This window comes from Atractosteus spatula, chromosome 7, assembly GCF_055471065.1.
Source record: "Atractosteus spatula isolate fAtrSpa1 chromosome 7, fAtrSpa1.hap1, whole genome shotgun sequence".
In the NCBI taxonomy this organism is placed as follows: Eukaryota; Metazoa; Chordata; class Actinopteri; order Semionotiformes; family Lepisosteidae; genus Atractosteus; species Atractosteus spatula.
In genome coordinates, this window is record NC_142712.1 from 44,676,151 (window position 1) to 44,701,257 (window position 25,107).

The window sequence follows — 25,107 nt, forward strand, 5'->3', positions numbered from 1 at the left end:
ATCCCTTTTAAAACTGATTAAAAATAATCAATACATAGAAATTGAAGACCCCAAACACAAAAAATGCCTTATACTCATATAAACAGATTAAGACTACTGGGACTTTTAGCTGCTATTTTTGCCTTTTACATACAGGGATGAACCACAAACATCTACAGGATTTTCTCCATTCCAGCTGCTGCTCCTGAGAGAGCTTCTCAATATCCTGAAAGATGCCTGGGAGGAATAGAAACTGGAGCCATAAACAACAGTCTCAAAACGAGAAAGGAGCTAGAGGCGACTCCCTGCAGGTAAAGCAGGTCATAGCTGAAGACCAGCATGCACAGACATGGTACAAAAGCGTGCATTTAAACAAGCAATACCCATATGAAATCTTACAAATCAAAAATAAAATCTGCACTCATCTCTGACAAACATAAGACACATGTCAACCAGCTAAAAGATTGAAAAGATAGAACTATAGTATATCTGCAAGTGGGACACATAGGGAATAAAAAGTGATGGACTAAAGATTCAGTCCTGTCCAATCCTGTACTGTCAAAATTTTCCTATCCCATCCTACGAGAGTGTCAGTATTACCAGTCTTATCTCGTCCAGTCTTTCATATACTGTAACATCCTGTCCTGTAATGCTATTAATAAAATTCCATCCCTCTCATTATGTGATGTACTGAGCACATCTATTTGGAAGTACCAAAGTACATTCTTAGCTTTTTATGACAAATGTTCCTGTGCAAAATCATGCTAACATAAATTATCTACAAATGTTAACTCACTGTTATACAACTTAAACTTATATTTCACTGTAGAGTCGCATTTAAAACTTAGATCACTTACTTTAGATTATTTTTTTCAATATCCTTTGAATCTACAGAAAGCCACCTAAATGTTTCTAAAACATCGCTTTTATCCTGCAGCACTGCATAAATGACTGTCACTTCTCATTAAGATAAGCCTTTCTAAACAATTTCGTCCCATCCGCCATTGTGCTGTGAAATAATTCTCACTGTTACCCTTTGAAAGAGCATTGGAAAGCTGGCTGTTTTTTATTACTTAAGCATCTCTTGTTCTAATTGGTTAAAAAGTATTATATCAATTATTGATTGGCTGGGTAGAAAATCAAATTTTGCAGACTGAGCATTCATTCCTGGTACTATGTTTCTTTATTATCCCATTTCCAAAGCATGTTTTCTTGCCTGTCCTGAGATTTAAACTCCTGTCTGTTCCTGTGTGTATCATTCCTGTACCATCTCATCCCGACCAACACATATTTGTTCCTATATTGTGGAAATCCTACTTTAAGGTTGCTCTCTAAAGGGAGTCAAGTTAGAAGAATAACCCATGGAAAAAAGCATTAGAAGACCAGCTAATTAAGTGCTAATAACAAATGCAGGAGTATGGGGAACAAAATGCACAAGATTGAATCTAGTACATTAGCATGTGATTATGATGTAATTAGAATCACTGAAACATAACTAATGAAGAGTTAGGGAGACGAAAACAACATTAATGGTCTCTCAGCATTGTGACAATAAACATAAAAGACGTAGATACACCGCACCATATATCAAAAAGTGAATTCAGGCACTTGAAGGTACCCAAGATGCAGTGGTGGTTTCACACACAATATGGGTCAGGCTAGGAGTATGCTACAGACTACCATATTCAGACAGTAATAATGCAGAGCCATGGAATAAAAGACGAAAAGGAAGAAGTAGTTATTGATTCAACTTTCCAAACCACACCATGGAGCAGAGAGTGTCTAATTCAGGAATGGTGAGAGCCAGGTTAGGGTAAAACTTGTCAAAGCACCCATAAGGTAAAGAGTAAGTGTTTTTATTTATCCTGTAAAATCAGTTCCAAAACACTAAACAAAAGCCTAAGTTCCTCTTTTAGCTTCTAAACTAGATTTCTTCAGTCCCTCTGTATTAGTAGCTGGGCAACTCAGCTCTTTACCATCCCCAAAACAAAACTGTCTCTTAAACTTTCAGAACTCATAACAGTTCTACCTGTCATTTGGTCAGATGTTTCCTTTCCTCTCTGGTGCTGTTTGTATATCAGACTATCGGCTTATTTTCTGCAAACATAAACATAAAGATAAAGACCTGGGAGGCCTCTGCCTCTGCCTTAAAAAGTAATTTGATCATCTTTGCAGAATCATCTTTGCAGAATTGGTTAGGTGACTGAGGACAGCAGCTCATTGCCCACAGCATTCTAGGAGAATGTGGTTCAAACAAGGATCTCCATCTCGTCTGAACTTACCACCCTCATATAAAGAGAAATATCTAAAAGTATAAAAACCCTAAAGGGATGACCAAAAAGGATTAAGATTAAATGGTAGATATGGATAACAACTGCTTTCCTACTCATTTTAGCAGTCCACGTTTTAGATAGTATTCCTGGGTTGATCTAATCTTTCCCAAAGATTACGGAAAGCAGAGCAGAGAATAAACAGGAAAAAGGTTTCTGGTCCCGGAGACCACTGTGTCTTCTCTGAATAATGTCTTAACAACTGACTAACTAATCTCAATTTTGTAATTGGGGCATTTTTTTAAATTTGCTTTTGGCTCTTAAAGAGTCTAATGGGATAAGTATTTGTTATCAACCCTATACGAACTTTTCAATTTCAGAAATACTCTCATGCAAGTGTGTCGCCTGAAATGTAATCGACTGGACCTCTGAATAAGAAAACAAATATTTATTGTAGGAATGTTTGATACATTGTCAATCCCAACTGTCTCTGCTCCTCATAAACTAATCATCCAATAAGAGCTGTTAAGTCAGAAATAAGGGTAACCTATTTGAGTTCTGTGGACTGTGGACTGAAGTCATTGGAAATAATACCCTTAAAAAGGATATTTAAATATTTTTTTGAAACTGAGAACTGAGTGCAGAAACAGATTTAACAAATGTCTAAACAAGCAAGTAGATTAATTAAGTCAATTAGCACTGGAGATTTAGAGCTTGGCTGGAAGGAAAACTAGAAGGCACAAGAATGTGTTTTGGAGCTACTGCATTTGGAAACTGTCATAATAGCATGCTTTGAAGTATACCTTGAAACTCTACACGTAGAGTCTAAAACACGGTTTTTAACAAAGCAGATTATGAAGGAATGGGGAAGATTACAAAACATAACCATTTCTTGAAAGAGGCCATGTGGTCAGCTTTGGGTAGCATGTCCCAGACACCCATAACCCTCGACATCACAGGTAAGTACTGGCAAGGATATAGCAGTGTTCAACACAGAGCCCTGTGGAAAAAAAACGAAAACAAATACATTGAATGTCATCACTGAATAATGTGACTTTGTTCTGTAATGTTTACAAAAAGTAATTGCCTTTCAATGTATATTGATGTCAGTATAGACGGAACTACAATGCTCAGATAGTGGAAGTCATAATATAATTATTAATTATTTGTTGTTATTATTATTATTATTATTATAAGTAATCAGAAACAATTTAACCACTGACTTTGACAACATCATAAGGATCGTTCTGATGATATACAGTACGCTTCATAAAGCACAATAACAAAATGCACTCCTCGCATTACAATGGGGATGTACAATAATTCTGTCCAATGTGTTCTTGATGTCTTAGAAATCTAATTACCTTTACAGAGAAATATGTAATTCATCAGTTTATTGGGAATGAAAAATAAATGCAAAGTTATGAAGTTATCATGGTGAACAAAGATCAAAAAGGAAATATACACCAAAACTTTAATTCGTGAATCAATATATTCTTACCCCTTTGCATTTATTGTCCTAAATATGTGAAAATATTGGAAATGTAAATATTATGTATCAATCAAACTTAAAAATCTAATTATAAAGAAAATTAAAATAGTAGTTATTAGGCAGGTACTTGAGTGATTAAGCATTAAGGAAATGTTAATATAATAACTCTTCTCATTTATTACAAAACCACAGAGGGAAAAAGATGATAATTTCTGGTGTCCTTTGATATTGATTTTGTTGTACAATAATTCATAATATAATTGAAAGAAGAGTGATATACAAATCATTACTTGTCAAAGTCTCTACTTTGGAAATTTAACTTCCTTTTTTTAAATGTGAGTGCCTGAATACCTGTTTAAGTATAATGTCAGCAAATGAAAGCTGTGTTTCTGAGTAAAACACGGAGGAAGATGCTGACCTCAATGTTGAGCATTGCCAAAGAAGCCTAAAACAACAGATCACATTAGGAGAAAAAATATGCATTTAATTATGACTCAAAAGGAGCTTTTATAGTCAGTTGCAAATGAGAAAAAGTCATTTGGTAGTTTAGTAGCTAAGTGAAACTGAAATTTTGGCTAGCCATTTCTTAAAAGTGCTCAGAGTGTGGGCATCAATGACCTTTATGAGAAGTCTGTTCAAGATATTCTCAGCTCTTGGTATAAAGAATTATTTCCTCTTCCTCCCCTTTTAAGTTTCCACTTGTGATCCCATGTCTTGTTTCTCTACTGAGTGTGAATTAGTCCCCTGGGTTAAACCTACGGTATTTATAACCCTTATACTGTATACTGTAGATACAGTATAGGTACTTGAATCAAATTTATTCTCAGTCTCTTTTGTTCTTGACCGAAAAGACTGAACTATCTTAACCTGTCAGTATATGACAGTGCCCTGAAACCAGAACTTCTGATGCTCTGTTTCAACATACTTTTAAACAGAGCATCAGATGTAGTGACCAGAACTGAACACAATATTCTATATTAGGTCTGAATTTAAATTAACTTCTATACAGTATATACAAACATTCTATTGCTTTATTTCCTCCCCACACTTAATGTCTTAACGATGAACTACAAAAATCTACAGTAATATGAACACCTAGATCCCTTTTCATATGTAGCCCATGTGCTGTATAGATTGTATGTTCAAACTATAAATGTCACTACAAATATCACTTTGCACTTCTTAATATTAAATTTTATTAAGCATGTGTTTGCCTATTCAATGATTTTGTCTAAGTCTCTTTGTAACTGCCTTGCCACAGTCTCTATGTTTGCTATATACTGTATAACTAGTTTGCTAACTTTGTCTGCATTGAAATATTTGACATAGATCAGGAAGGACAATTAACCTAAAATGAATCCCAATGACACACCACTGTGTACATCTACTTATCTGGAATCTGTGGATCTCAACATCACATACTGTACCCTATACATTAACCAGGACTTGATCCATGTGCATACATTATATACTGTATGGCATTTCAATTGAGAATCAACGATAAAGGGGGTCAAAAGCTTTCTACAAGTCTACATGCAGTATATCATGTTGAATACTTTAGTCATACACATGTAGCTTTTTAAACAACCTTTCCCTTTCTAAATCCATATTGGTTGTCTCTTAAAATGCTATTGTTTTCTACGTATTCCTCTAATTTAGTTCTGTCTTTAGTTCAATATGCCAACCAAACCCTAATTAAAATGGAAAAAAGTTTGAATTAGACTGATTTATTGGTTTAACCTGCTTGTCCGAAGTAATGACAACCTGACCATAAGAACAAAACTACCTGAACCCCCTAAAAGAATTGAGTCAGACATCATATGTTGGTGTAGAATCCATTAGTTGCAGAGGTTAGAATGAGCTTCTTGTACTGTAGCTTGTTTGAATCTGATCTACTGTGTACCTAATAGAAGTCCAGCATTCCAATCCAGTTTCATTGTGGAGATCAGCATTTCTTGATGAGCATCAGAGGATGCTTCACCAATCAGGATTGAGTGACATCTCAGAGGCGGGACAGGATGAGTGGTGAGTAATTGGAAATTCTCATCCACAAATAGAGGGTCAGTTGACTGAGATAATCATAATGAATAGTAGGAAAAGAGGGGTTTATAAGGACTCATGAAAGAATAGTTCTTCAATGAGTCATTAAATAGAATGAGAATATGCTGCATGCTGAGATAGGCGTGGGCTTCCCCACTCCCTTGAATTGGATGATGCAGTTAGAAAACGAATAGATGGATGAATATATGAATATTTACTTTTGAGATTATAGTTGTGCCATGGAAGCAAATTAAAATATTGTGAAACCTATTAAATATTGTGACATACTTGATTTCTGGAAAGTTTTTAAAACTTGTTTTCTCATAAATTAGGTTAGAAATCTCAGCCTGTAATTAGACAATTGTGGCTTCAAATCCCACGTGCAGTTTGGCTCTTGAGTAAGGTTCTTCACTCAGAGTTTGTAAAACTCAAAGCAATATAACTGGGGACAAACATATACTGTAGGAGACTTTTTAAGGAAAAAGCATAAGGCAGTAAATACAAATACATGAAACTTTGCATACACAGTGCTCTCTTGTCCACTATTGATTGAAGTTGTACTGTGCAGGAAATACATACATGACAGCTATTCAGGAACCAATTGATCCATCTGTATGATACTTAGTGTCCATTAACTTTGTTCTGTCTTCTATCAATGGTACTTATCAAAAATTGGTGCATGATAAAATACACCCACCATTAGCCTCTCAAATAGCAGCTTTTCTAGAAGATTAAGAAGATTTTGTAGGTCTGTCTCTGCCAGTTAATAACGAGTTTCTGTAAAGTTCAACAAATTTAGTAATATTTTTTTGCATTGCAGTAAACACAACGTTTCTTTTCTTCTTTTTTCAGCATGGAATAAACCTTTACTTTGCCCATTGCAGCCTATGTATGCTGACGCAGCTACCTACTTGAACTACTTCATACCTCAAAGATGTCCTTCTTTACTATAAAAACAGTATCAAGATTTTGTATTCTGCAAACTAACTTTTTTTCCCAGGAAAGTAAACACATGAACAAAAGTTTTAAAATACAGTATAGACCTGATGGTTGGAGTGATGGTGTTTTAGTTGTAATAATTCAATGTATTTCGAACAGAAGTCTCCAGAAAGTGTTAATTACTCCGGGCAGGCACTTTACACTAGCTTTAAAAGCACCAATTAAAATGTACTGTATAAGCATAGTTTGGGGCATTTTATAATGCTATCGCCTGACCGTCTGAGCTGACCTGAGTAAATATAACATATTTACTGTTACCTCGTGGGGGAAGGAAAAAACGTAAGATTAAAGCAAAATGACGTAACGCTATCAAAATGACAAGAAGTAATCGCACATTCCCATCTTCAGAGATAAAATCTTCAAAATATTCCCCCAGTTTCACTACTATGAAGGAAATCAGTTGCTCACAGATGTTTAACAACCCGTACTTAAAATGATGAAACTCCTGTATTTAATTGATCATACAGTATATAAGGCTTGTTTTAAACTCAAACCATGATTAAATTCACTCGGATTTAAATAGATCACTTAATCTATTTTTCAGAAAACGAGAATACCTCATCGACAGTCAAGATTTACATGGAAGATGCAAAAGAAGCAATTTCTAATTAAACCTCTTACCACCTTTTCTTGTTACCATGTTGATTGGTTGCTTTATTTAGCATTGCACTCGAGACAGGTGCTTCTAACACTTTTCTTTTACGCCTTTTCCAAAAGTGTGATTCAACCAAATCCAGGAGGAAGAGATATTCTTGTCTCTGTATTACAGATGATAACCAACAAACATTGCACAAAAAAATCTCCTTTCTAAAATGTATGGGAATAAATACTACCTTATTTCTAACTGTTGTTGATTTTGTAAGAACAGTGACTACGTAGCAGCAGGAAACGCAGCAGCAGATTTGCTGTCGCAGTGCCAGTAGTAGCAGTTGTTGTTTTTGGTGTTGTTGAGGCAGCAGTAATCATAAGGTGTAAAGGTGCAGTGTTCTTATTAAATTGAATACGGTAACCAGTTTTGCTGTACTTCCCCTGCAGTTGGCGAGAAGGTAGAATTACGTCATACGCCGTCGAAACAAAGCCGCTTCGGTCCTTTCAGCACCGCTGTCAGACAGGGGACAGCTCCGTCTTTGAAACGGATTGATTGAGAATTTGAGTCGCGGAGAGAAAGAAGACAGTAAAGGGAAATAAACTGTTGTGAATCTGAAGACTCGAGGAAAACGAGTGAAAATCAAATGTGCGTCTCCAGTCTCGAATGAAAAACGTTTTGAAATGAACTGTGGAAAGCAAATTGAATATTTTAAGTGTTAACTTTGATTTACCGCTTCCTTACAGTTTAGGTAGAGCGTTGACTTAAAATATAGCATGGATGGATGCAAAAAAGGACCGAACATAAGGTATTTGTTTTACTTGTGCTTCACTTTTATTTTTAAATTACGAAGAATCATGTTTCAGTTTAGCTATAAAATCAAATAACAGATTGTCTAAAAAAATGCATTGTAATTCCTAAAGATTTTAACCTGATTTTGTTAACGTGCGTTTATGTCCATGCATACTTACTCACACATATTAAATAGTATGTGTATATAAAAGTGTACGTGTGTATCGTATTTGTCACATCATGCTGTTTTATTTAAACATGGTGGGAACTGTGCATTTCTATCAACATTGTTACGAGGGTACTTAAACTTATAATAATAACAATGTTAATTTTATATAGCGCCTTTCACGGTACATCATCTCAAGGTGCTGTAACGAGGAAGACATGGGTTATATTCAATGTTATTATTTTAAAGGGGGTTTTGCTTTTGTTAATGCTAATGACACCTCAAGAAACCAACTCGTCCAGTTTGCTTAATTTTCCTTTGTTTTCTTTTTTCAAACATTATTTTGTACCTAAAGGTACAGTACGATTGGCCAATAACAATATGTCTTTAATAGTGCTAATTATTACAATAGCGTGTTAGAAACAGATACGCTTTGGAACATGAAAGCTGAATTTTCATTTTAGCTGATTTTTCATTTCATCCTTAAAGAACTTCAGATTAACTGAGGCAATGGCTTTTCCATCACATTTGGGATGAAGCATTATTTTAAAAGAGACTGGTCTTTTACAAACAATGTGGAGTGCCCAAGATAGCTATAGAACATGCTCTGGTTGTTTGCTTTTATGGATGAGGTGATAAGATGATATTATCTACTTTTTTTTAGTTGACTTTGATTCTATTTCTACTATTTCTATACTAAAATAAGCCAAATTAGTTAAATGTATAGAATCAGTATTTCTAGCCTTCAAAAATATACACTATAGGTCATTGATAAAGACACTTTATAGACTGTAACAGTACAGGTCTTGATTTTTATGTGTAAAGTGCAAAATCTGCTAGAGTAGCACAATAACTTTTGTGTTGTCATTCTGGTGTAACATAATTTGTAACGGTGATCCAAAATCAAGAATTTGCCATACTATATTTTCATATATTTTTTCAGTTCCTCAATTTATGATTAGAATTACTAATAATAGTATATTTGTATTGATCATAAACCGTAATACAGTAGATTGCTTACTAATCACATGTATTTTAATTCCAGGACAACATTCTTTTAAAATAAAGAACGAAAGAAAAACGAATTGATCATGGATCCGACACCAGAGTATTCTCTCTTCCTGGTCAGGATTCTGGAAGAGCTAGACACCAAACAAAGCAGTGTTTCTTACCAGGATCTGTGTAAATCTCTCTGTGCCAGATTTGACTTGGCTCACCTAGCCAAGCTCAGGAGTCTGCTCTTCTATACTGCCTGTCTGGATCCCAGTTTCCCCGCTACCCTCTTTAAAGACAAGATGAGGTGTTCAATGGATGACCAGCAGTCCAAAAAAATAATGGTGGCCGCAGACATAGTGACCATGTTCAACTTAATCCAAATGAATGGTGGGGCAGCCAAAGAAAAATTGCCCATTGGGCAACGGCCCAAGTTTCATAAAAATCAATCTTTTGAATCCTGTCGATCAGACACTGATGTGTGCAAGTATTCTGACTGTGAACGAGCTTATGACTTCTTAGATGCAAGAGGGCATTCTGCAACACGGACATCACCCTGTTCCAAAGCTGAATGCAACAGCACTCAGCATTTCATCCCGACTTCTGATCCAAATTTCTTGCTGGGAGTTAATAAGGAAATGAAATGCAGGGCTGCTTCCCTTGACAAGCTCCAGCTTCTGCCTCAGTATTCCAGCAGCAGTCCTCCACCTTGTGAAATGCAGAGCACCTACTTTCCTATGGATATAGATAGTGAATCAACAACGGATCAGGAATCCTTGCATATGAATTCAGGGATAAAAGAGACTTTTATGTCTAATTCAGAACCTTTTACAGTGCACTCCTGTGTGCAGAAAAGGAACATTTTCAAGGAGGATTTCCACAATCTTGCAGCTTTCACTCCTCAAGTAATTACCACAGATTCCAAGCCGAGTGGTAAAGTAACTGGAGGCTACCACAGGAAGGAGTCTCATAAGCCTGCTACCTTCTTTAACCACAGTTTTGAGCTACCGTACAATAACCCTTACTTTGAGCCAATAGCTTCTCCTCCTCAAGAAAAAAGACGGGTAAAGCATGAAAGTTTAGATGATCTTCAGGCATCCACTTACTTCGGACCAACGACGGTAACAGAAAATATCAACACCAGAAGGTCTTCAGGGAAACAAGGCAAACAGTCAGCATGGCCTGTGAAAAGCCTGAGCCTGAATACGGAGGAAGGACCCGATTTTGAAAGGTCCTTTTTAAATGGCAAGCAGCCCAAGGACAATCATCGCCATAATGTTAGCAACATGGACAAAGACCAGCATTATCAGTGCTCCAAAGAACAGTCAGTTATCTCACCTTCAGGGTTTGCCATTAAATCAAATGGGCCAAAAACAAAAGAGGTCAGTTCAATGTCAAGTGGCCCTGGTTTGGATAAAAGAGAAGGCATGAAAAGGTTTAAAGACAAAAGTATTAACTGCACATCTTTCCAAGCTGCAAATGTAGACAACACACTGAGCGTGGGGACTCAAACAGACCAGTCAGAGCAGAGAAAACTAAAGGACTTTGCCAGTGCCAGTCACACAAAATACAGTGAAAGGCATTCCTTCAAACACTCTGATGAGGACTCTGAAATAGTCAGTGATGACATCAGTGACATTTTTCGATTCTTGGATGACATGAGTATCTGTGGATCCAGTGGAGTCATACAATCATCATGCTACAACAGCAATGGGTCCCTGTCTCATTTGACAAAATCAGATGGAGATAGTTCACCTGAGCATAACACAGTAAAATCAAACAAGACTGGCAGCAAGTTGGACAAATTGTTTCACTCTTTAGAAAACACTGATGATGAGCTTAAGGTCAGCGTCTGTAAACTGGTCCTAAGGATAGGTGAGATCGAGAAAAAGCTTGAAACGCTCTCTGGCGTACGAGATGAAATCTCTCAAGTCCTTGCAAAGCTGAACAAGTTGGATGAAAAGATTCAAGAACCAGAAGCAAACAGCAGACCAAATGAGATAGATGTGGCCAGCGAGGCGCATTCAGATGGAAGCATCTCACCAAGGGTCTTCCAGTGTCACACCACTGGGCATGCCGTCAAACTAGACAATAACCCAGAGTGGTGCTGCTCAGATGCCAGTGGGAGTAATAGTGAAAGTCTGAGGGTCAAAGCCTTGAAAAAGAGTCTTTTCATCAGGAGGTCATCCAGGTCTTTAACAGAAGAAAACAGTGCCACTGAATCCAAAATTGCCAGCATCTCCAATTCTCCCAGAGACTGGAGAGCTGTCTCTTATTCCAGTCACCCTGGGGAGGAAGTAAAGGAAAAAGATAGAGACAGCAAAGAAAGACACAGAAAATCCAAAGAGGTAATTTGTATGATATAAAATTTTGACTTACATTGGTTTTGAATTAAATGAATAGCTGCATCCCAAAAGCATAACTTTGTTCTTTAAAATAAAATACATTTTACTTCCTGGTTATTCCTGGTCACATTAATCATAATATAAAACATCTACGTTATTTAATGTGTTATGTTATTTTATTTAATCTTCACATTTGTGTAAAACAAATTTATAGTACATTCACTATTGTATATTGTGAACAGAAGTAGTTTTTTATTTGATGTATTATGTTTCCTTGGTGCTTTGTTTTCTTTGACTATAATCCTTAGATTTGTTATGCACACTATCAAAACACAACAGCACAATAACAGTGACTCTGTTGCTGAGAGTCTGACAAGATACTATGGATCTGATGAGCTTTGACAGATCCTGCATAACTGACTAATTATGTTATGCATTCCTTTGCCACTTCTTGTGAAATCCACTTCCTGAGCTCAGAGGAAAAGGGACTTTATGCAGCCATTTCTTGTATTACAGATTTCACTAATGTAATTTTTTCAATAGATAGATAGTGCTCAAGCAAAACAGTTAGATCATTACAAAACAATTACATTTAATTAACTAAATTAAAGCTTAATCATACCCAAACACAACAAAGTCTGACAGCACATTCTTACCTTTAATCATACCATGATTAGTAGAATAATTAACAACAGGTGGATGTATTTTTTAAATCATCAGGTGTTCTGCTGCTCTTTAAAATATCATGTAGAGTATTGTTAGGCTCAGTGACTCAGGGATTTGCTCACTATGGGCAAATCTTCATGTAAGATTTAGTAAGTTTGATCTCTGTAAGCAGGTTGTGCTCCTGAAATGTATGTTTTTAGATTTAAATTATGATAAGATATAAGTTTTAAGGTTATTTCACAGCTGTTTAATCACTAAAAACACTAAATCATTATGGGCAGCTAGAAGCAATGTCAAGCAGCTTTTGTTTTGTATCATGCAAAACTTTAACGTTTCCTTATTGTTGCTATGAAAAATACAAACTCCTCTTTTTTCTTAAACAATGGCCTTGGATTTCTTCATGAAATCTTGACCAAACCAAGTCAGTCTCCCAAACTTCACAATTCATAAACACATCTCTTCAGTCAGGTGGCAGAACATCTTTTAGATGCACGTTAATAACTCCAATGTGTTGTTTTTGGTCATGCATAAAAATCTGAGTTGAGATCTACTCAAATTGTCTTGTCTAAACAAATATGTTGATGTCTTCTTGAACACTTGAACAAATACCACCAAAGACATACATATACAGTATACTGTGTAAAAAGAAAGATCAGCCATTTTATACAGTATAAGTAGTCTCTTTTACTGTATTATGGTCTCTACATTGAAAATGTCCTCCCTTTCTTTTAGTCCTCATACAGTATGTTCCACTAGCAGTTGTGCTTTCTGCATACTCGGCTCCCAATTAATAACTTGCTTTCTCAACTATGTTTCAGCTGAGATGGCTGTATAGGGTCTCTCTGGTTCTAATTATGCAATCGGTATCAATCACTGTCAGCAAGATCAATTCGCAGTAGTCAATGAATCATCTGCTCATACTCTTCTACTGTTCTATCTGCACCTTTTTTCATTTCTTCTTATACACATTAGTGTTTATTTGGCTTCACTGCTGGCTCTTTGCCCAGAGAGAAGGCCGCCAACTGCCAAAGCCTGCCTGCTGTTTACTACTTGTTTTAAGTATTCCTGGGACCAAACATTTTCTGGACCACCCTGCAGAACTGTGTTACAACCTCTCCTTTCAGTATGGTGTGTTTAATCCTTCCCAGCAGATACATTCTCTCTTTTTATTTGCTCTGCTTCTGCTTTTGGAATCTCTAGCCTATTTCCATGCGAATTTACTAACCCTAGATATATACTTATATACAGTAACTGATGGAGCTTCATTTGAATTGTGTGCTTCCTTATATACTCCCTGCTTTATGGAAGTTTCAATCAATTTTTTTTTCTGTGTCTAATTAATAACAGCATTAGCCAGTACCTATGTTCCAGCTTGAGTTGTCATTTCCCAAAATGCCCTGCAAATGGCCTTTTGGTCCTTCCCAGGGTTGTTTATTAAGAAGAAGTGTGAACTTAATATTTCACATTAAATAGTGATTGTTTATTATGTGGTACAAATTATTTAAAACCCTTGTCAGAGATAGACAGAGGGCAGTAACTTATCCGATTGTGCCACTTTTTTCTTGCCTTTTTCCCAGTCTTTCTGCATTTACAGTATCCTTTTCCACTCTCGTCTGACTGATTGCCTCAAACTGTCAATGAGCCTTGCAAGTCATTTTGTTAAAACCATCTGTAAAGTCCCTAACCAAGTATCACTCCACACAATTTGTAGCAGTGTTCTCTTTCCGGCATGCAAGGTTCCCTGAAGGGTTTTAAGACCTCACATCATTTTTTACAGCCAAACAGCTCAAGCTTTGACGATATCAAGTAAAAAAAAGGGTAGTAAATTTGTGTTGTCCAATTGGCCTTGCAGCAGAATAAAGCAGAACTGAATTTCCTTGAAGAAAAAAGTATTGTCATTTTAGTGAATCCCATTATTGTGGCAGGGAGAATATGAAGATGTAAAATTATGAAAAGCATTCTTATTTTCCATATTTTTAATTAAAAATGTCTGATATTTAAAACGTGAGGATTATAGAAATTCATGAAAAGTCAGTCACTTGAGTATATTTATGCATCCTGCAGCTAGCAATCTGTTGTATGAGATGGTACAGAATATTTAATGTATACAGCAGAGTAAACATCTAGTCTAGGGAGACAGTAAATGTTGTTTTTCTTGTGGCTTGAATCAATAAAACTACTTTCTCCTTTCAATATTTTTGTATTTGGTGTATTGAGAGGTCATTGTAAAGCTCAGTGAAAAACCTCTAAGATGTAACAGATTTTGCTATATAATGAATGCTTACATCTGCATTGCATGTTGTTTCTTTACAAATCATGTAAGGGTACAAGTAAGGTTATGCATAAAACAGAAATGAAAAGATTGCTCTAGAGGGAAGAATTAGAGTTAGTTTCATAGGATAATACATATATAAATAAGGATTATTATAAGCATGTATTCATGCTACTAAAAGCATATATAACTCCCATTAAAAGGCTATGTTTGGCACATAATCTTATATCTCTAAATCTACTGTTTTTTACAACTCTGCTGGATCCAGCACACCCCTCTGGTCAGGTCTTCAATCTTTTAAACAAATACAGACAAGTAAAGATTAACATGCCCCACTGTGACACATTTGAACCTAACACCAATGTAGTGCTGGTGCACTACGTCTTGGAATTATCCTTATCAAAACCAATAACTCATTCTGCAAACAATTACCGACTGCTAGGAACAGTCAGAAACTGTTTGGAAAAACTGTGAAAATTTTAACAGAAAATAGTATTTTATGACAATCCCAGACTGCTTTGTAGATGTGTTGTTTGAGCTAGCAATTACATGCAAATAAGGAGGCAATTTTAACAGTGTATGCTGGAAAACATCCTCAAATCATGCTTTGTTTACATGTGATGAAGACTGTTTGCATTGGAGGGCAATTTATCATCAGCTTGAAGATATTAAATGCCAACATTAGTTCTCATAATCTTGCTGTGCTTGTCTTAATAAATTAGTGGCCTGGCAGAGGTCTCCTTTGTCTGTTTGCTGATGAAGGTGCAAATAGAAATAATGATATGTCCATTGGGAATGCTTAAAATCATCCTTACATATTATGTTTAATAACGGAGCCAATAATATTAATGATAATATTAATCATTACACTGATAGGAATTACACTGCTTGTATATGACGTTCCAGTTTTAATGTCTAGCAAGGGCGTTTAAAATCCCTTCTTTTAGTAGCTCTGCTTTTTACTTTCATTTCCCTTGTGGCTTCTGTGTTCTGAGCTTGTAAATTGTTTCCCTCAAGGACCGTCTTTTTCTAGCTTAAGGAACTTTTGTGGTTTTTATCTATAGGCAGACCGGCAGTATGAAATTCCCCAGGCACACCGGACTTCAAAGCAACCAAAAGATTCCTACCTGATAGAGCAAGTCTTCAGCCCTCACCCTTTCCCAGTGTCTGGAAAAGCGCACATGAAGAGCAACCCCCTGTACACAGATATGAGGCTGACTGAGATGTCTGAGGCAAAGCGGCCTCAACCCTCCTGGACGATAGAGGAATACAAACGAAACTCAGGAGACAAAGGGAAGCTTGCAGCTTTGGACCTGCAAGTGAGTCTTAATGATCTTCTTTCTCTTGTACGGTACATGCACTGTTTGTTGATTTCCATTTCCACTATCTGAGCACCTTCTTGTTTACAATATTTCAGTTTATGTGTAACTCAGCTCCTAGTGCTCAATGAGTCTCTTACTGGCACCTAGCCCCTGGGTTCTTCAGAACGTTAGTATTCCACATGACAGGAAACTGTCTATTGTCTTTTTTCATTTACTACATTATTTCACCAGGTATGTCGATTGAGAATAATTAAGAAGCACTCCTTTTAGGATTTGAACCCATGATCATCCTTTCCAAGTCACTACTGGGTTTAGTAGGTCAGTAGGAGTGGGTTACATGCTTCCTTGAAAAAGAATAAGCTTTATTTGTACAGATTAAAGAGAGATTAGATGGTACGGTTGAACAAACATATATTTGTATTTGTTACTCAGTTACAAACTCAGTTAAAGTTAAACAGTTAAAACCAAAAAAATAAAACCATCTTATTTACAGAAATTGTATATACAGAAATGTTTTTCCACACGAAGGACATTTTGTCTTTCACTGGAAGAAAGGTGAATTTCAATATTACCTAACTGATCAAAATACAAATACAAATATTTGTTACGTTGTATTTGTATTTGTTACGTTGACATGGATTGTACATTTTACCATGGTCCTACAACAATGCACAGTCTCTTTGAGCTCCATGACAATAGTATCCCATCATTTGACACATACTGTAGCAGTGCACATCTTATATATATGGGCAATAAAAAGGGGCAAAATACAGGTTGGTAACTGTTTAGATCAATATTTTTAGAATATATACTGATTCTTTGCACTGTAAATAGCAAATAGGTCACTGTCTATGGAGCTGAAAGTCCCTTTCATGCCATCAGGTTCTATTAGTATTCCTCTCCCGTTCCTTTTCATAAAAGGGATTGCTCAGCCTTAGACAAGCTCAACATGCCTCTCTTTTTATTAACATGGTTGGCAGTTATTTCTCACTTGCACAAAATAATGTGCGAGAAGCCAATGCTGAGCCAATAACTCATTGGAAATAGCTGCTTTTTGCCCTGTCCTCACTAATGCTGCTGTGGTGATCTGTGTGTGTATGACTTTGAGACAAAGAATAAAATCATATCTAAAAGGTTCCAAACAAGTTAATATCTTGTGATTTATAACATGAGCTTTCTGTCATAACGTGGCCCATCAATAAGATGCTGTAGGATTCCAAGTGCTGGTCAGGGAGACGCCAGGTGCTGCTCAGACACTGTGCAGATTCCTCTTCCCACGTCACGTGTTCTGCAGTGGTGTAAAACTGGCATTGTGTCTGCCTGAATAGCCCTTCTTCAGGACACTAAATTTTCCCATTCCTAAGTCTACACTGTAAAACTTTCAAAAGCCAGTTTTGAATTTATGATTTCAGGGAGACGGTGGTTGATAATGCAGACCTGTGGGTGGTGTCTTTCAGTAAAAGAATAGCAAGCGTGGTACTATATGATATGGTGTGGTATGCTGTGCTTTGATGGCAAGTAAAATATTAAGGTGTGAGGATTTCTTCTTAGAACCATTAATTATGTCCCTGGTTCAGCTTTATACAGTATTACACCCTTGTTTGCTTTTTGCTTGAGGTGAAGACTTTGACATTCACCCTTAATAATTAAACTTTAAAACATCCTGTGTCCACAGGGAAGTAAAGTAAAATCAGTAGCAGTACAATCTATTATTAATGTGGCAGCTAAAATTTAATCTCAAATCTCTAAAATAATCTTATTTTCAACATCCACTGACTATTCCTCCTTGGTCTGTGCTACTCCAGTAACATATCCAATTGTTGTATCTGAAAAAGGAACTGTTAAAAACGGTCACCTTCAAAAAGCAGTGATTTTTAATTTACTTATGATCAATTTTGACAGTTATCCAAAAGTAGAAATAAAATTAACCTTCCAGCCCAGCTAATCCTAAAGACACGTGATTGCTACAATCTTCTGTGAGGATTCTTCTAGTAATATCACTTGCTTCTTGACCTGCAAAAGAGCATCACTAAGAGACCTGCACCATTAATTCCAGTAAACCTGCACTCTGCTCTGATGTAACATGCAATCCTGCCAAGTGATCCAGGCAATTGATTGTGACAAAATTGCAAGTGTTTGAAGATTACCTTGTCTGGGCCTCAGCCATTATTATCATTACACAAAACTCTGAATAAAATAGGTATTAGAACTGAGATCATTGCACCTTCTTGAAGTTTGCTTCATTTCTTTTTTCTTGAATCTTTCCCTCATTGTAATAATAATTTTACAACCAAATGAGGAAGGAATTCACATTAGCATTTAGACCTGCTTCATAAAATTAAAATTATACATTATCCAAATTAAAGACAGCTGTGTTTTATTTCCTGAACTGAAAGAGCTAAATGTTTAAGTGCAAAGCCAGGTATAACAAAAGGCTATGTAGTTACCCTTGCACAAAATTCTTGAAATTGACTGAGCTACTCAGGCACAAGGCCAGTACAGAATTTATAGCTCCATTACCACATAAGCACATCACTGCTGGAAAGGATGATTACTGTATATCTTTCCTTTTTATCCTGTTCTTCTGCGTTTATAAACATAAAAATATGATTTCTCTTTACTCACATTTACTCTGCAAATTCTGATTATGGTTTAGATATGAGAATCTTGGTATTCTGAAGAAATGTATACTGACAGGCATTACAAATGCAACTAATTAGTCCTAGAACCAATAACCTTTGTTGTGTTTTTAATGCCTCTCAGTATATTTTTAAGCAAGTCTGAGACAAAGCAGGTAACAGTTTCACAAAGCTTTTTTTTCTGAAGTTTGAAAAGCTCTCTTTTTAAAAAATGAAATCACCAATTATTTTTTATTATCTACCCACACAATTTGGATTCATCAATTGCCTAAAGTCTTCGAATGACTCCTGTATCCACTTGAGAGAATATAAGACATGCAGACATCCTCCTTTGACACGCATACCTGCAGAACCACTCATCATTTGATTCACAAATGATTAACAGCAGAGCTAGCACAGTTTGGAGTACAGAGTCTATCTCTGAAGTTCCAAGGTACCATGCAAGTCACAGGACCTGCTGATGTGCCGAAAGCTAAGAGGATCCTGACGACCAAACCCAGCCCTACCCAGAGGGCTGACACAGAGACTGCCATTTTATTCAAAACAACTGTAATACCTTGAATAAGGAAATTAATTTGAATCAAGTTTTATTAATGTCAGTTGTTTTTGATTCTAACAGTTCAATAAAAAGGTGTTTTTGTGCTGCCATGGATTAGTACACACACTACTCAATGGCAAATTGTCCCTCTTCATTTTATAGTAATCAATTATTTGAACCTCCAGAAAAGTGATTAAAAGAAGTACTATTTTGTTTTGTTTTTTTTTCAAAAATCTGTAGAATAGGCTCTGGTATGCACCTACATTTTATTTATGTCCTGTTTAAGGTGATAACATTATTCTACCTGGTACAATGTATCTCTTGGTCAATGTCAGAGTGGTTTATAGCTTCCAGGGCTTATTGTTAGTGCATCTATAATTTGAAACAAACCAATATAATTCATGACAGAACAAAGTTTGAAGGCTAGAGGTAGGCCTTTGAATCCTAATGTAATTATAATTATTTTTAATTTTAATTTAAAAAACTCCCCCCCAAAAACAAATTCTTAATGACAATGGAAACACAATATTTGTCATTATTTTCAAGGCTGTTTTAATTTACTGCACACCTTTTACCATCTGAAAACCCATACTTTGAGCTTCTTTGTTGTTGAAGTTTGCTACAGTAAAACCTAAAACATTAATCCCTGTCATTTCATCTTTGTTATCAAACAGCTATATTCAATGTCCCTCTTTTTGCTTGTTGTATCTTAATGATGAAAAGTAGTTAAAATACCTTTTAGACTAGATACTCTTGCTGAGACTCTATCTAGACAGCCAGCATTGCTACAATAATCTACCAAGATGTGCTTGAACATGAACTGGAGTTTAATTTGAAGGCCTGAAGTGCTTTCAATCCATTTTCCACATAGTTGAGCTTGTATAAAATCAGACGACTCTCTTTGCAAAACAATTGCCACACTAAAACATTTCCTTTTTACTTTTCTCTTCCTTCTAGACTCAAGAGTCCTTAAACCCCAATAATTTAGAATATTGGATGGAGGACATTTATACTCCCGGATATGATTCTCTCCTGAAACGCAGGGAGGCAAAGTTCAGGAGAGCGAAGGTTTGTAAGATAGGTGCACTGATTGCAGCAGCAGCCTGCACAGTCATCTTGGTCATTGTTGTCCCTATTTGCACTATGAAATCCTAAAAATATTTCAAGTTGTCATATTTTATACAGCTGTAATGTAACCCTTCAGCTACTTTGTCTTAAATTATATATACAGTATAAATAATATTTATTATAGTAGGTTGACAGGAAAGATTTTTGTATGTGTTTTTATTTATATAATTATTTATGGTTTTTTTACAAACCAATCTTGTGGGATATGTAAATTTCATTACGAATGTTTTCATTTTAAATATTTACCATGTTTTGTTCTATTTAAAAGCTAAGTAAGAGGTTTATAGTTGTTTTTTAACATAATTTCACTACAGGTTGGTTATATAGCAAATGAAAAAAATATTTATTTTTTGAGAGTTCTATAATTCAGATTTTCTTTGAGTAAATTGACATGCATTGATGTGTTTGCTCTGGCTTTGTATTATAATTTCTCTCTCTGAATGTAAATGGGAGAAATGAAGATGTTTTAAGCCCTAAAACTGAAACATTATTGACATTGTTCTAATCAGTAAATTTTTACTGGGTTTGTGCAATGTGTTTTCTGAGGTGGAAGTATAACTAATCTGAAAGCAAAAAAAAACATGTTCATTACAAACAAGCACCCAAATATTAAACAACCATTTATCTTTTTTTCAAATGTAAAAGAAGGAATATGCTTTGCTTAGAAAGTAAGAATTAAATGTGGCTTTGAACCTTATTTCTTTATGTCAGCTGTATAGTTGTTTTTCTTCAACTGATACTGTAGCCCAGGGAGATCCAAAGTAGGTGGATGGTTAGTAATGGAAATTACTTGTATTTTGCAAATCATTACAGAGTAAGCATTTTTAACACCAGTAACGGCTAAGTTTTAGTTAAAATATTACAAACTAGCATGAATGAACTGAAAACCAGGATAAGCTTTAGGTGTGCCTTTAACATACTATTATAGGCAAATACACTATACTGTTATTGTTGTCAGCATCATCATTAACAGCTATAGCAATGGCATATTTAAGCAAAACATACCTTACAGCTGGTTTACTATAAGCTTTTATCATCCACCAAGAGGAGCTCAGTGTTTTGAGATGAGCCTTATTTTGTTTTAGGCAGAAGAGATGCCCATGTGTGCAAAGCCAGGTTCAGAAAAACACTTTTCCTCCAGAGCTTCCAGTAGTAATGTCTCAGTGTAGTCTCCCTTGGGGCCTTAGAAACAGTAAACTGCCTACCAGGATCAGTATTCTGATCATAGCTCCATACACATTTCTACACTCAGAATTTTATGTGGTTGAACTGAATAACCTTTGGTGCTGACATCAATATCACTAAGCAGGGAGAGAAGTGTTTAGATTGAAATAAGTTTACAGAAACTGTCTGATCAGTCTTGTCCCTCCGCCTTTATAAACAAACTGTGAGCCGTTGCAACTGTAGTATTTTGTAAATAATTTCAGTTTACCAACACATTATGTAAACACTTGTGTATCTCAACTAGAATAATAAAACCATACCTTTCTGACTGTTACTTCATGTGCCTTTCTGTTTCCTTCTGCCCAAATAAACCTCATACAGCTCTTTCCATTAGGACGATTTTTGCTAAAAGTGTAATTTCATCTGTGTTTCTCATAGAAGGCTAATTTTTTCAATAGCGGAAGAATGTATTTGAAATCTCTTCCAGCTAAACTCTTTTTTGTCCTTTGCAGTTATTATTTCTATTTCACGCAAATCTTCTAATATGAATGTTTTTTTGTGCAAAATACTGTATGTTTTAGAAACAAATGTGGCATTTTGTAATTGATAATTTTACCACAGCTTTCAAGGCTTTTTTCTTTAAAAGATAAAAAAAGACTTCAGGCAAGGAAAAAAACAAATAAATGCTTTAAACATTGCCAAGGAGTTCATATAGAGATTTCAATTATAATGATAGAATCATTATAATTCTATGTACAATATGTCAACAAAAACAGGAAAGCTGTTAAAGGTTTTCTTATTTAGTACAACCTCTCTTAAACCATATACATTATAATTAGTGAAGGTCATGAGGAGTTCACTGTGTCATCATCATTCCTTTCCCTCTGTAAATAAAATAAGAAATACAGTAGCTACAATCCAGACTTACATGAGGTCTGTTTTTTTCTAAAGAAATCCTGTATATTTGAAGATCAGATAAGAAAAGCCGTTTAGGTGAAAATTGTAATTACTAAGAAGAATTTTACAAAAATGCTTTTCAGCATTTTGTAATATCCAGTACAACTTCTTCTGCCACAAATGGAGAAATGCAAAACTAATCTGCAGGAAACAATGTCATCCATTTTTAATTTATATTCCTTTATAAAAGGCCAATGAAAAATGTAAATTTTAAATTATCTACCAGGCAGGCCAGAATGGATGTGTAGGATGTGTTGCTAGGTTTATTTAACTTTAAAATTGTTGTATTGTGTCTTCTCTTATTTTATACAAAAAGTGCAGATATACTGTATTTCTAAACAAACAAAGTTAGAAGTGCTTATTTAACTGCTTTAACTGGCTTTTACTATATACAAAATGTTGCCTAGCAGAATAGCTTTGGGGCACAAAATATAGCAAATATTCTTTTCTACACTATAAAAGAAGAAACATATAAAAGTGCTTATGATCATTAGAAGTATAAACTGAAGAGACAGCACTGTGAGTGCTGCCTTGAAAACACAAGAAAATCAGAAAATGCATTTATCATGATAAAAAGATAGTTATGATTGCAGTCTTACTGACCTTGCCAAATTAATACTGTAGGCCCTTTTTTCTGAAAAAAAGATATTCTAGACAGGGGATTTGATTTGTATTATCCAATTGTGTTTTGAAAAGAAGAAAATTGATAGAAAAACACAAATTAGCTGCTAATTATTAACCACATATTGCTAATAAAAGAGGAAATGCTATATTTTGTGATGTCACGGTAATAGAAAGAAACACTTTTCTGGTTTGTGAAAGCATTATTACAATTTTTTTAGATGCTTTGAAAATTATTCTTAGTACACTGTGTCAAGGAGGGCATGTTGGAAAAAGGATTGCATTGTAAATATTGTCAGAAATGTTGCAGTCAGGTGTCTGGACTTAAGGGAGATTTATAGGGAAATGTGTAATTTTTAAACAGAGGTGACCTGCAGGTTATGTAAAGAAATAATACAGAGAAATTTAAACAAGAATTTGTAAGTTAGCCTCCAAGCAGGGATCTATAATACTTCAGAGCCTAAGGGAATAACACAGAAATATATATTTTTTTCATTTTGTCTTAGTAATATACTGAGGTTGTATGGAAAATAATCTAATTACATTAAGATTATTGTTTTATAAAATATGAGAGGATTACTTTCTTTACATTTCAAGGCAATACCATACACAATTATTAATTATAAATCTCATACATAATTATTAATTATTAGTGGATAATAATTTGTCACTCCACTTCAGAAATTTAATCTAATACTCTAATGCTTAAAGAAATCAAAAGGCAAAAAGAATTTGTTGGAGACAACAGTTTCATTTTATCAGTTCCAAATTTATTCTATCATAATAGCTTTCAAATAATTATAATATATGCTTAATAGACACCATCCAAAAACACCTTAATAGATTTTATTGCTTATGACCAAAAACATAAACATTACAATAGCAGCGATTTTCAAATGTTCCATTTTCCACTTTCACGTCTCATGTTAAGTAAAGAACCAATCCAATTTAACGCACATTAGGAACTGGAATGTACCTGATAGGGCTACTTTGTAAATGTTGAGCAAATGTTAAGTAATGTTTTGGCTTTTTTTTGCGTTTTTTGTTGTTTTTCTAAATCTGATGGTTCACTACAGTAACATGATCTGTGAAGCATTTGTTAAAGAGTCAACCAAAGACCTCATTTTGTCAATCACCACTGAGCTCAGAGTAGTCTTCAAAAAACACCAGCTAGCTGATCTAGGGAAGCCAGCCTTCTGGACAACTTCCTCAAGCTTTCAGCCCCCCTCTGAAAAAGTCACCAGGCCCACATGAGATTCCAAGCAAAGATTCCTCTATAATTTTATAGATTTGGGTGTTACTACTTTCAGAAACTGCATGACAGCCTATCAATAGCATTATTAAGTATTGCATTCCATTTATTTATTCCATTTATTCTTTAAATACATTTACTCAGCAGAATTTATTAAGTGTATGTAAAACCTATTAGAAACTACAGAAAGTATATGTTATCATATTGAAAATTAATCATATACAATTTCCAGATCTTGAAACTTAACCTAGAGTAAAGCATTCTTTACCTCAGTTTACAGCAGGTACTGAAGTTAGCTGGAGAGCCAAGTACTGAACCTAATGTCAGTTAGATGTCATGCCAGTTCCTCAGGCTATAAAGAGAAACTAGTGGCAGTAAGGAGCATGGTATTGCATATTAGGAGAAAAACAATTTTTCCATTATATGAGCCTAGAATTGATACCAGTTTCTTTGCACCCTAGCCAGTAAAATAAAGTTACAGCCTTTCCCAAAGCCACAGTAGCTGCTCGGAGTTTAAGAGCCAGTCTGATAAAGATATGACAGATAAATAATTGAAGGAAGCGATTTGCTATCCAGAATTGACCTGCAGTATCCAGCCTTCTATCCCAGCATTGTATGCTCCATCACATGTGCTCTCTAGATAAGAAAATGCATTCAACAGAAAAAAATGTTCAATAACCTGTAAATAACTACAGAAGAATAATTATTCCCTCAGCATCCATTCTGCCTATACTAGTCTTTTAATAAGATATTATTTCAAATCATATCAATATGAAAAATAAATATTTGTGTGACAGCTATAACACAAAGTGATGCAACTCTTTGTATTGTCCCAATAAGAACACAAAACAGAAGGTGTCATGTTGACTTTATACTAATATACAAA

The 25,107-nt window shown here is 35.2% G+C and overlaps 1 protein-coding gene across 1 annotated transcript; it reads left to right on the forward strand.

Annotated features, from left to right (window-relative positions):
- The first annotated feature begins 9,415 nt into the window (after positions 1–9,415).
- minar1 (membrane integral NOTCH2 associated receptor 1) lies at positions 9,416–20,921 on the forward strand. The gene is made up of 3 exons (XM_088921933.1): positions 9,416–11,665; positions 15,665–15,919; positions 20,057–20,921. The coding sequence occupies exons 1-3, from the start codon at positions 9,416–9,418 to the stop codon at positions 20,252–20,254; spliced, it is 2,703 nt and encodes a 900-aa protein (XP_088778059.1). The 3' UTR covers positions 20,255–20,921.
- Positions 20,922–25,107: the final 4,186 nt, after the last annotated feature.

Bases quoted from the DNA above. Each gene is read 5' to 3' on its own strand.
- minar1 (XM_088921933.1), top strand. From the start codon at position 9,416: ATGGATCCGACACCAGAGTATTCTCTCTTCCTGGTCAGGATTCTGGAA. The intron at 11,666-15,664 runs GTAATTTGTATG...TTTTATCTATAG, and splicing joins GACACAGAAAATCCAAAGAG to GCAGACCGGCAGTATGAAAT. The intron at 15,920-20,056 runs GTGAGTCTTAAT...TCTTCCTTCTAG, and splicing joins TTGCAGCTTTGGACCTGCAA to ACTCAAGAGTCCTTAAACCC.